Raw genomic sequence first — 13,761 nt, forward strand, 5'->3', positions numbered from 1 at the left:
GCGGTGGGTGGTGATGACTAGCTGCCTTCCCTATAGTCTGACACTGCTAAATTAGGGACGGTTAGCGCAGATATCCCTCATGTAGCTTTGCGCGAAATTCAAAAACAAACAAACAAACAGATGCAGTCCATTAAAAATACATTTCAAGTATTTTCTCCTTTGTCCAAATACACATTCTTTAAAAAAATTCCCAATTTTACTCACACGTAGAAGAGGTGAATTGTACTGACTTGACATACCACTAGTATATTAAATAGTAATGGCTATTTTCTGTAAGTACGTTCTTTTTTCATTCTCGTAAACATATTAGTGGAAAGTGGAGTTATTTTACGCCTTTTTTATTTTTCTATGTCGCGCGTTCTGGATGAACAATAAATGAACACTTTATCACAAAAGAATATGGGTAAATCATTATAACTGATTTGGGAACAACAGATGTTGTTCGGAGATTATGGTTATGACCAGAAATGTTTAATCTTTTTTAACCTAGTAGTTTGCTGTCATGGTAACAACCTCCAGTTCGATGATTGGTTATTACGGTACCCTCGTGCTTACTAGTTCACGTGCTCTTGAGATGTGTTCACTTCTTGAGTGTATCGCGAGTCTGGGAAAACATGCTACATGACTTCTGTGTTTGTATATAGAAAGCTGTATAGATTGTGCTTATTCTTGTTTTCTTCGAAACTGTTAGAGGAAGCAACGCGTTGGAAATTTCTTACGTTTTAGTTTCTATTTTGTGAAAATGAAAATTTTACAAAAGGTATGTAGAGCTTATTGTATACTGGATTTTATTGTTCGTGAGGTTATTTTATGTAAGCTGAAGCAGTATGTTTCAATGCATGTTTAGTAGTTATTTCATCATATTTTTTGAAAAAACTCGAATAAGTATGATGAAGAGGTTTTGACTTTTTTATATATTTTGGGTAAAAAATGACCATTTGTTTGCTTTTAATATTAGGATTTGTTTGAGATCAACGTTCATAATGATGATTTAGTATAAGCCAAAAGATAGTTCTATCAGTACAAAAGTTACAACGCTCAGCCATGGAAAGAACAACGCAACTTGTACGGTTATTAAACGTGTTGCAACATGTCCGTTGAAGGAAGCCACGAGTACATGTTTAGTTCTGGTCGTATTATTACACGTTATGTATGCATCTTTCACATTAGTCTTTAACGTTTAAGCACGATATTATGAGTATCGAAGATAAAATGATTATTAACTAAATTGTTATACCCATGCATAAAGATAAGGATTCTAAGAACATGATAGACAGCAATACACGGTATTTGATATCTTTAGTACTAATTAATCAGATTATATTTTTCTTCATTAGAATCAGTTCAGTTCACTAGGATTTCCTCAGTTCATTGTTCCATCAGGTTAACAATATATGTTTTAACAGCGTGCACGCTTCAGTAATATCAGAGACTGGAAACCGATAATCGTCATTGGACAAGAAGAGGCAGAGACTTTGTAGGTTGTAAACTCGTTATTAATTTTATGAATACAATATCTAACTGGAATAATATCAGTATAACTTATGCACTTTTCTTGGAGGGTAGGTATTTTAAAACTTGATTTATAGCGTTTGATGTTTTTAATGGATCATATTTATTTATTGGAGAACCCAAGACGCCTTCCCCAACATGAACCAAGATTTCTACTGTGTTTCTTTGCGCATGCCAGAATGTGTATTTACAGAGATCGTAGACAATGTTAAATCATTATCTATTAAAAGAGTTGTTGCGTCATCGAGGTCACGTGACTGGTGTGGCGCCACCTATTTTATAGAACTATCTTGTACCTTGGCGAATGTTCTAGTATTTACTAGATATAGGGTAGCCTGGTATATAAAAGAGGGTGACAACGTGACGGGAGGATAATGTGTGTGTAGATAGTGAGTAATTGAACTACAGTCAGAAGTATTGTTGACGTTCGTTGATATAGCGTTTGTTTTAGCGTGATTGTTGAAAATAAGTGTATCGTAAAGTTGTATTCGGAAATAATAAACCAGTTTTATTAAGTAAGGATTTGTGTCGCTAAAGTTTCGTCGGAACGAAGTTACAGAAAGTTAATTAACGAAGGGAGACGTAACAGAGTCATTCTCAACCGGTGGGCCTTGAGTGGCGCAGTTATGGGCCGCTGCGGGTCAAGACAATTGTGACTGCCCTAATCTAAAGCAGCGGTTCTAAAATTTTTTCGTCCGCAGACCAATTCGGCGGGGCAAAAGACCCCACTGACCACCTACCGGTCCTACCCCACCTGTTTTGTTCTCTTATGACCTCGGCCGTAGCGTTTCTCGTCAGTGACTTGCATTTTAGACCAGCCAGCGAAGTACCTGGAAGACCCTAGTGCATCACCAGTGGGCCGCGGACAACACTTTGAGAACCACTGATTTAGATAGTCATAACTACAATATGGGCCTTTACTATTGTGCCAAATAACTAAGTGAGCCTAAAGGTGCAAAAACTTATGAATCTTTATATTATACCATAGCAAAATTTAGTAGTTGCTGCTAAATATGTGTTAAAATAGTGAACAAGCTTGAATTATGTTGCCCAGAGCCTGTAGTCTATTAATTGTAAGGGCAAAAAAAGCATTTTGTGGAGGAACGATATAAACATTGCTTTTATTGATGGCTTAAGTTAGAAGCCAGGCCCGGCATGGCCAGTTGGTTAGGGCGCGCGACTTGCGGGTTCGACTGAGGGCCGCGGGTTCGAATCCCCGTCCCACCACATATGCTCGCCCTTTCAGCCGTGGGGGCGTTATAATGTGACGGTCAATCCCATTATTCGTTGCTAAAAGAGTAGCCCAAGAGTTGGCGGTGGGTGGTGATGACTAGCTGCCTTTTCTCTTGTCTTACACTGCTAAATTAGGGACGGCTAGCGCAGATAGCCTTCATGTAGCTTTGCGCGAAATTCAAAACAAACAAACAAGTTAGAAGCTGAAGTAGATACTCATCAGAATTTTTTTCGTGTTTTAATATTTATGTAACAGCATTTTACCTGTTCATTAAGTTCAATCTAACTTAATTTTTAAGCGTCATTTTCTAGCTGTCGTGATGCAAAACACGTATTCTTTCCATAAAATGACTCTTTTTTTATATAATTTTCAATACACAGCAGCAAATAGAAACTTCCAGCAACGTCTACATAAGTTCATTGGACACTGTTATAGAGTATTTACTACTAGAAAGGTGCTGATATTTATTTCTGCATATTATCATAATGCAGTTTGTCTGTTAGTAGCAATGATTTGTCGTTGTTCTGTAACCAGAGTTTGGTATCGGTTTTGTTAAATTATTGATTCATAATTGGGTGAAAGAAAATGTCATCTACGATGCATATATGTACATATATCATTTTATGCAATTTCTTGCGTCAAAATTAAAAAGTTTTATTCAAGATTGTTAACCAGCGTGAACGATGGCTATTTTTGAAGAATTACGTTGATTCTATGCTTTTCGTGAGACATTATATGGCACATGTAAAATTCGAACGTTTGCCAACGCAATTTCATATACATTATTGACATTTCTGTTGGTCAGGTTTGGCACTCTGAGCCCGAAGGTAAACTGTTTGAGTTTCGTTACCACAAAATCGCGCTTCGCACTTTGGGGTCATTAGTGCGTTATAAGAATGATGGTTAAATCCCACTATTAGAATAGATTAGCTCAAGAATTAGGTGTTGTTGACTAGCTTCTTTCCCTTAAGTCAATCACTTCAGAATTAGGAATACCCCCCCCCCCAAAAAAAAAAAAAAACACAAACAACAACATATCTATTGATCTGTATGCGTGCGCATTGGCTGCATTTAGTAAATAAACAGTTGCTTTTAATTTTCACTGAAATTTATTCAGCTGTTCCTGTAACAACCTGTGAAATGTTAAGTAAAGCTGTTAATATAACTGTGCTTGAATGTATAGAAATAAGGTTGATAAGTTAAAGTTTGGTTATATGTACCCGTTGATTCTATCCGCTAGACCAATCAGTTTATTAAGTTTTGTTTTTTGAATTGCCATGAAAATTCAGAAAACAGTTGAAGGACTACCGGACAGAATGATAGCACATACACACACACACACTCACACACACACATTTAGAGAAATGTTAAGAAGAATGGACAGACCATAGTGTAACGTTTTTATATTTAATATAGTGATTTATTCCAGTTGAGAAGATACGAGAAAATGTCCTGTTATAATCAAATGAATTATATCTTTGTAATGTCATTTGTGTATGTTTGTATCAGGAAGAAGAATGAAAAAGAATTGTAATCTCGGGCGTCGAAAGCCAGCCCAAGCCCCGGAATCAGTAATATCATCGTCCCCCCCCCCTTCATTCTATTTATTAACTTTTGCTGATTTTTCATAAAAAGAAATTAGGTGACCAATTTCTTCATGAATCCATAAAAAAGAAGTAGCCATATTAGCTCGTTAAGTTGTATACATTTCTAGTGAGCTTTGGAATGTTTCACTGCCGGGCCCCTGGGCAGTTACCCCCCCCCCCTCCTCTCGTCAGCCCTGATTGTAATTGCAAATATTCGATAAATCTAGCACATAATCGGTAATATTGGCTCTCGTGTTTTAGTTTCAAGGTCGTTGCACGTATGTATATTCTATGTAAAACAGCTATTCTACTGTAGCGTGGTCAGCTGAGGACGGTAATTTTAGCCATTCATGGATCATTAGTCCAATGAAGTTTTGAACACAAAAGAAATTGGCATTTTAGATATATCGAGAGATTAATGACAGTACATATACGTATTACGTAAAGTTAACAAATATGAATAATTCTATAAAAATACATAACTCACAAAAAAATGACGTCGATATTTAACCTGATGACATCCTATTGATAGAACTTAACCAGTTTGCGTGACGTTATTACCTGACCAGATAATAATTAATGGAATTATTTATTTAAGTAAAATAAATAACTCAAAATGAAAAAAAAATCCACTATTATATGTTACGTTGTATTACTTTACCGATAGGTAATGGATATTTGTTTGTTTGAAGTTAAGCACAAAGCTACACAATGGGCTATCTATGCTCTGCCCACCACGGGTATCGTAACCCGGTTTCTAGCGTTGTAAATCCGCAGACATGCCGCTGTGCCACTGGGGGGGGGGGCATGAATATTAGTACTGTTTGATAAAGGAAATATTTGATCCCTGGTTCCAAGAATATATAGTCCGCTGGAAGATGGGTAGGTGGCTTATCGGTCTGTTAGCACATACTTTTTTTAATCAACATCACTTATCTGAGACTGTCATAGCTACATTTTACTTTTTGTAAAAGGAAGGAATGAGTCATTCATACAGTAGTATATTGTGCAAAAACCAAAGCAACATGAATAAGAAGTTAAATTTAGGATAGAAAAATATAACAACCATTACTTTTTCAGATAAGATTACTCGTATTCTAGCAGTTTATAGGAAAATGTGTAAAGGAAATTAAACGTAAAAAGAAGGAAGAAATTCTCGATATTCTAATAATTAACTGGTGAAGTCTCGTGATGTGTGAACAACTGAAGCGTCATCATCATTAAACACTAAATAAAAGATTACCGTTACGCGACGATTAGTCATGAAAAATTTCCTAACAGAAAAGGCCCTTGATAATAAACATTATATCATTTGGCTTTTCGGCCTGCACAACATGGCGATTGGGGCACTCGATTCGCAACTCGCGGGTCGTTGGATCGAATCCCGTCAACTAACATGCTCGCCTCCTTTAGCCGTAGGGGTGTTATAATGTAACGGTCAACCCCCACTATTCGTTAATAAAGAGTAGCCTAACAGTTGGCGGTGGATAACGTTGACTAGCTTTATTCTGTAAAACCTATCACTTCAAAAGTAAAGACAGCTGACGCAATAGTCCTGGTGTAGCCTTGTTCGAAAAAGAATTCAACAGAAATAAACAAATCAAGAACTTGAAACTCGAGAAAATTCACAGATGATATGCGTTTAAAATATAAATGTAAATTTAATACAAAATTTAAAAACAAAAACCTTTAATAACATGACAGCACCAATAATAATAAGATGTGTGTGGTATACAATTAAAGACAGGAATATAATAATTTCGAACATTATTTAATATGCCTTACATGCATGTGACCGGAAGTTTCGCGGATGGAGTTAACTGTTGTGCATTATCTAGTTTCCTGTAAATGTTCTTTTTTAAAATATGAAGCGTTGGTAAATAATCGTGTTATGTTATAACAGTGATTTTACGTACAATTTAGAACGTACACGGCTGTAGTCCTCATATTGATGACGTAAAGGATAGCTGTATAGAACGTGTTTTTTTTCTTCTATTAATATATTGTTTAATATCGATTACCAAGTTAATGTGTTGCAGGTGAATCACAAATTTTGAATATATTCCACGAGAAATGTTTTCTTATTTCTTGGTAAGCAAAAGCTATACATAGATTATCTGTGCCATGCCCATGCAGAGAATGAACCCTAGATTTTAAAGTTATAAGCTCTTAAGCCGACCTCTGAGCCACCGAGAGGCCGAGGAATGGGAGTAATGGGACACACAAAAACATTGCAATAATTAAAGATAAAGTACTTCAAGGTAAAGAAACAGTAGTAGGGACGGAAAGGGTGTATAATTATTGAAATTGTTATAAGGATTTGAGTATAGGCGTAATTCAGTTGATTTTACCAAACGTTGTACGTTTGCTTGAATACACAACAGTGGTACCTTATTGTTTGAAAACGTTTTAATCTGGAGTAACGTTGCCATGTTTTCATTTGCCAAAGTAAATTTTACAACTATCTTGTTGTGTAAACCATGTTATATTAAGCCTAGTTTGATCAATATTTATGAAGAAAATACTGTAACCTACAAATAGTATAAAATTCCATATGAAAAAGCTATTAATAAATTTCTAATACATTTACGGTTCTAAAAATCGTAGTTTAACATCATTAAATTATTCATATTATATTTCAATTATAATATACAGTAATTATAAAACTCTCAACAAAGTAGATCAGGTGCTCTTAAATTGTGGGTCGCGAAAGAGTTGAAAGGATGCAACAAGTCTCTTTGAAGTTATACGCTAATATTGAAAGAAGTTTGCTTCATCTTCCTATCCTCCTCGCTGCCTGATTAGGCTACAGGAAAAACATTGTCACTTATTTATTATTGATTTTGTGTGTATGTGTTTGTGTATTACTTCATCAGATTTTTGTGCATAGGTATGCAAGGGATATCTATTTCTATCTATTCCTAATTTTGAACTGACAGACTAGGGGAAAAGCTGCTAGTCAACAAAACTCACTGTTATCTCTTAGGCTATTACAGTCTGACCGAATTGTAGGAATTGAATGCCACTCCAATAGCACACCACGACCTCAAAGTACGGAGCGCGTTTTTACAGCTCGAATGTCATGTCATGCACTTTCTTTTTTTTTCTTTTTTTTAGTATTTTGCATGTTCTATGACCGAGTGTTTAAAAGTTAAGCAAAAATAAAAAACAAACTTTATTATTGTACTGGCCTTTTTCTTTAGAACGGCTGTTAGCCTTTATTGATTTTTAGTTGTTTAACAGAAAGTGTGAACACCTTGAGATAGGACAAAGAAAAAGACAGAATACATTCGAGGGGTCGGATATGGTGTGGTTTCCAAGTCATGACGTATAACAAGGCGAGTTTCGGCAATCGTTAGTGTTGGTGCACACACCCATAAGTTATTTATTGTTTTTAAAGATTCGCTTAAATTTGAACATACACCAAGAAAACTCCCTCCCTTAATATTTGAACCCAAATAGTAATTTCTTACAAAATATTTGGTATGCGTATGAATTAATGAATGAGTGGGGGAAAAAAATTACTTTAAAATTTCCATCTTGAAATATTTAGATCACCTCTCCTGCTTCCTCTGTCAATGCAATTGTACACTATTATAGGTCGTTTTGAATTTATGAAATAATAGAGCGTTATATAACGTCGTTATATTTTTAATTTTAAAATGATAGTTGACAAGTATGTGTGGTTGGCCTAGTTATGTAACTTTGTTGTTAGGGCCTGATGGGAAAAATTTTGATCCTATCACCGATTAAGCCAATCAGTTATATTCAATGGCTCCAACTGTTAGATTAGTTATCATTGCTGCCGATCTTCGTTATCATAGGTTTTTTTAGATACTTTTTTCAGTGTATTCATTTTTTGTCGTCTATAACTCGTCAATGACTGATGATTGATAGTTAATTACCCAGCGATCGTTTTCAGACGACGGATATACGTGAGCGTCATTAGGTCATGTGAAAAAATTGTTTTAAACCATAAAAATTTTTTAAAGATACTAAGTGACCACACTTTTATTTGTCAGATTACTAGGCGGTGGTTATCAAGGTCACTCAAGAAATTAATACCCATTCACAGGATGTTAAACTTGAGCAAATGTATGTTGTGTAATTTAACTCATAGTCACACACTGGTCAGTATTTTTTTTATTTCTTAACAACATTATTCTCTTCAGTAAGCCCATAGTGGCACAGCGGCAAGTCTGAAGGCTAATAATTCCAAAAACGTGGTGGGCACAGCACTGATAATCCAATGTGTATCTTTATGCTCAACTCCAAACAAATAAACACAAAGTCTTCTGTAATTGGAGAATGAAAAATAGTATATTATAAAAATCAGAGCATTTAATCAACAGCATCCAATTCTACCGTGTTAAGTCTGAGCTGAAAGGACCAAGTGTCTTAGTCTCTTGTTTATCTAGGGTAAAACTTGAATTATAAAATATGTTTTCATGGCAAGCGTATATATACGATGATAATAAAGTAGTTTAATTGAATTTTGTGTGCAACTCTGTAAAAACATGTTGTAATGTGCACCTTGACCTTCTCAAATAATCTGATCTTTGACCTCCTTTCAAACTCTGGGCGAAACTTTGTCTCATCCTTGTATATTATCTTAATATCTATGTGATTTAGGTTAATTCCATCAGGATCAAAAATGCTATTAACATCCTTTCTTGTAAAAATAGAAGAGGTTAAAAAAAAACTTCCAAGAGATCTATCCATATTCTTCTTGGCTACTCACTGGAAGGAAAGAAAATTTCCTGGTTTCAATGGACAGTTAGTCTTCCTCATTGTCACTTCTGAATACCCTATTAGTTACTCCATATAGCCAGTTTGGTTTGAGAAAACCAGTACGTTTTATTGGGCTACTGATACTCCACAATTCAATGCAGGAAGTGAACTTTGTTCTTTGCAGGCTTGACAGGTCTCTCTTCTAGTTTTGGCTTTATCCACATATGGTCCTATTCTGAATTTGAATAAGACATTCCCAACTTTGGATGAGAGCATAATCTGCCCACCTGGACAGTCTGTTCCCAGTGCTAGTACTCCAGCTCACAGTCACAACTGTATCTTTGCCCTCTGTAGAAGTTGAAGGAATCTATACAAATTATTTAATAATTTTCAAGTATCAATTACATTATTTAATCTTCCAGGTTAAGGTGAACAGTTGTATTCTTCTCTGATGATAGATAATCCAATTTTTTTAAAGTCATTACTCTGGATCTTTTCCTGAGATTTAAATTTCTTGTGGTGGAAGAAGTCCTCCTACTTTGTTAGTTGAACAGTATTGTCTGACCATGGTTGTATCAAATTCAGCCAAACTGATGATGGTGGAAATAGTTCCAAGAAAGCACAAGACCTGAAATATCATTGTTAATAAGTGTGATTAACTTTCAGTATATTGTCTTCACTCACGAATATATATATTCACTGGTAATATAATGAGTATTTATAAGAACAAACAATAAATGGTATTATTTTTCTGCCACATGTGGCTCATAATATTCTATATACTGATTTCCATGGTTTGTAATGGTGACATAAATACTCTGCTCCACATTTAAATCAAACTCTTTTCTGCATAATAAAACAGCTGAATTAAAACAATAGGTATCATTTCACTTAGTGTGCTTGACTTCTCAGTAATGGGTGTTAAATAAGATTAATTTGAATGTGTTGAGTATGCATAGCGTACACAATTGTAACCTTAGTGACCATAAGGAATATAGGCCATCACAAGGTTCTGTAGTGTAAGTAGTATTAATACTGTGTTGGTGAAATGAAATTATAAAAGTTTTTATAATTGTGTTAACTTCAATCAAACAGAACAAGGAAGCTTAACTAAATAAAATTAAACCACATAATATAGTTGAATAAGATTTGTTGAAACATTATCTTAAGTACCATAAAATGTAAGATGTACAGTATAAAGGTGTAAGCAGTATTTATCACATCTGGGTTTTGTTTTTAAATATATAGGTATCTGTTTAACATTTTTCTCATTTATTTTTTTTAGAGTGGAGAGCGTGTAACATGGGAAAATCACAGTGTTACAATCAACCGTGTAAGTAGAACAGGTCATTGCCTTTTAGTTTGTAGCAATTTACAACATGTTAAAATAAGCAGTTAATTATCATGATTAATCCGTGATTAGTTTTTTTTTTTTTATAAAATTTCCAATAAATGTGATTAAACTATCTTCCCTCTACTTAATAGTTGTTGATGATTCATGAAAGAAAGTTTGTTTTTTTTTGAAATATATTTTAAATATTCTTTGAGGTTAAAATAGAAAGCTATTTAGGAAAATGGACTGATTATGTTAACATATCGTAACTGTTTCACTAAATGTGCTTTAGATTTGGTAATGAATCTTTTAGGTTCCTGGCTATGGTTTTGGAATAGCTGTCAGTGGTGGTCGAGACAATCCACATTTTGCTAATGGAGAACCATCTATTGCGATATCAGATGTGTTAAAGGCTGGACCAGCAGAAGGGAAGCTACAGTAAGAGCATTTGTTGATAAATTATAAACAAAAACACTTGTTTTTTCACAAATGAATCAGTATTTAAAGTATACTTGATGTAGTTTCTTCAAATTAAAGTATATATATTATAGTGTTGGATTTTGTCTATATTTAAATCTCTTTCATTCAAATAGACATAATTGTTTAAATGAAAACACTTATAGTTATTTTAAGAAAGTTGGAATAGATAATAACAATAGGTAATGTTATTGTAAACACTTTCTTGAGAAGTATCAGAATTTCATAGCTAGTAAGCACAGTAGTAAAAGTGAAGTTTACGATCAGTCAAAATCTTATAAAGCAGACCATAAGCACTACAGGATGTAACCACTCTCTTGTTGCATATTTCACTAAACATTCGGGGAGGTTAACTCTAATGACACAAAAAGTAATAAAACGTTACACTCCAAAGTACATATAATAACATAGACACTCAGGCAACCATATTTTTTTTACCTTTGTAACAGCTCTTAACACAAGTGTCCCTAGCAGAAAGTTTCGAATGATAAAAGCAACCAACAATCTAAAGAGAAAATATAATCACAATATTCAAGTTGATATAAATAATAAATTGATGCTGAATCATTTACGTACAAAAATAAATTAAGTCTAATTCATCACATGAATTGGTGATCAGGCAGCATCTTTGCAAATCAAAACACTTAGCACAGTCAACAGTAACAAGATAACCAGCATGCCTTGAGTTCATAACTACATCACATAATATAGTAAGTATTTCACATTTAGTAATCCTGTTGCAACGAGTAAGGAAATTAAATCTTAAAACAAGACACTATTGACACTATAAATTGTATCTTGAAGATGAACAAGGCTTAGTTTGGTTAATTTTGCTTTGATTTAGTATTCAAGATGTTCATCTTTTTTATGTATAGAGTTATTGTAGTTTTTCTAAATAAACGAAATAAATGTTCACTACATTTATGTTTTTACAATCATTATTTTTCTTGAGTAGTGAAATGTATAAAAATCTAATAACATACTTTATCAAGATTGATAAGACATTTATATTTTTATGTAGGGTAATTAACTTGAATTTATTATTTATATATTTTTATATTTCATGTGGTGAAAACTAAGGGGAACAAAGATTGGAATAACAAGTGTTTATTCGTACAGAACAGACCAAAATGATAATTATAGGCTTTCATAATGAAAACTGGGATAATAAATCAAAAGTAAATTGAAATTTGGAGTTTTTGGTTTTGAAAGATTGTTTCATTAATCTCTGTCAACAAACTAATTAAATATTTTGACTGATTTCAGAGTTAATGATAGAGTTGTAAGTGTGAATGGAATTTCACTAGAAAATGTGGATTATTCAACAGCAGTTCAGGTCCTCAGAGAAAGTGGGAGTGTTGTCAATTTGGTATGTAGATATTGCGTATTCTGACAAAACTAGTTTAAACAAAACAGTAATGGATTTGTTTTATACCATTGTAAATAATATACCAGAAGGTTGTTTTTGTATATTGTCACATATTCTTACATAGCATGTGGAAGAGCAAAAAGCAGTTGAAACCATAATTTTTATATAGAATATAAATTTTTTAATTATAAAGTATAACATAATTTAATAATGTATGTTAGAAACTTCACTCAAAATAATATTTGGTTTTGGACTTTCCCCATGAAAACAAATTTGTTCTGTACAAAATATAAAAAGCAACTAAGTTTATACACTGTGTAATAACTAAACTTACCCTGTCATGTTGATGAATTGATAATGTATATTTGTTCATGAACTTTTTTTTTATTAGAACTATCCCTTTTCTTCTTAGGAAATTAAACGTCGAGTCCTTACAAACAGCAGTGGTGAAGATTCACAAACCTTCAAAGTTACTTTAACAAAAAACAAGAAAAAGGAAGGTATAATGATTACTTTTAAGCAAATCATTTAAGTTATTGAGATAGTTGTGTGATCTTAATTTATATGTTTTATTTAATAAAATACAAAAAATATTTCTACCCCAAAATTTATTTTTACCCTAACTTACATTCTTGCATTTTATAGACAATATATTTTTTTATAAACCAATAACATTAGAAATACTTTAAATATTTTTCTTTGAATCTTTATTTAAAATTTTGAGTTAGTATCTGAGTATTTAACAGCTGAGTCAGAATATTTTATAAACCAAATATTATGTAAAGGTTTCTGTGAAATATTAGAGAGATATTGAAATTGAAACAAATTTGAGATAGGAAACTTTCACAAAATTAGTATCATAAAATAATGTAAAATTGCACACAAGTTCGTAAGTACTTTTTTTTAATAAGTGAGGTTATGTCATTCAATTAAAACTGTTTCTTAACTCTACTAAAATTAGTTCAGTGATTATGAGCTTTTTTTCCGTCATCATATTCTGTTATTCTTCACTTTTTAATTCAAGACAAAAATGATACCATGATTATTTACCATAAATCTCTTGGTATCTAGGTTTTTGTTGTTCACTATTTTCTTCAAATTTATACATCTGAATCTCACTGGCTCCAGTTCAGTTTTTAATACAATAATTTGACTAAGTGTCATAAGGTAGTAAATTGTACATTATGAATTCTACAAAAGATGAAGTTATAAGTGAATTTAAACTAATTTTAACTTCTTATCTCATTACATTTTATATTTAGTTTCCTTTGAGGTTTTTCTAATCTCAAATAATTATTAATTTTATCATTTTTTTCCTATATATTTTGTGTTCAATAACTAATTAAGGCCATCATACAAGAGGAAACATTTTTTTTTCAGAGAAAATGTTTCCTCAAACATATTCTTTCAAACATTGTCTGGAAACGTTTTTAAGTGACATGTCATCATTCCTTTCACTTGCTTGAAAATGGATGAAACCTTTATTGAACTGAGTGATTCTCACTTCTAATTGCATTAA

The 13,761-nt window shown here is 33.0% G+C and overlaps 1 protein-coding gene across 1 annotated transcript in view; it reads left to right on the plus strand.

Moving 5' to 3' along the window:
* The first annotated feature begins 727 nt into the window (after positions 1 to 727).
* The window catches only part of LOC106460210 (tight junction protein ZO-1-like), a 61,681-nt gene continuing 48,647 nt past the window's right edge, over positions 728 to 13,761 (plus strand). Inside the window, exons 1-5 of the mRNA XM_013919894.2 lie at positions 728 to 760; positions 10,349 to 10,396; positions 10,710 to 10,834; positions 12,140 to 12,242; positions 12,655 to 12,742. Of these exons, the coding sequence (XP_013775348.1) occupies positions 743 to 760; positions 10,349 to 10,396; positions 10,710 to 10,834; positions 12,140 to 12,242; positions 12,655 to 12,742 (382 nt within the window). The 5' untranslated portion in view covers positions 728 to 742. The remainder of the gene's footprint in view (positions 761 to 10,348; positions 10,397 to 10,709; positions 10,835 to 12,139; positions 12,243 to 12,654; positions 12,743 to 13,761) is intronic.

The sequence above is a fragment of the Limulus polyphemus genome, unplaced genomic scaffold (genome assembly GCF_000517525.1).
Source record: "Limulus polyphemus unplaced genomic scaffold, Limulus_polyphemus-2.1.2 Scaffold729, whole genome shotgun sequence".
In the NCBI taxonomy this organism is placed as follows: Eukaryota; Metazoa; Arthropoda; class Merostomata; order Xiphosura; family Limulidae; genus Limulus; species Limulus polyphemus.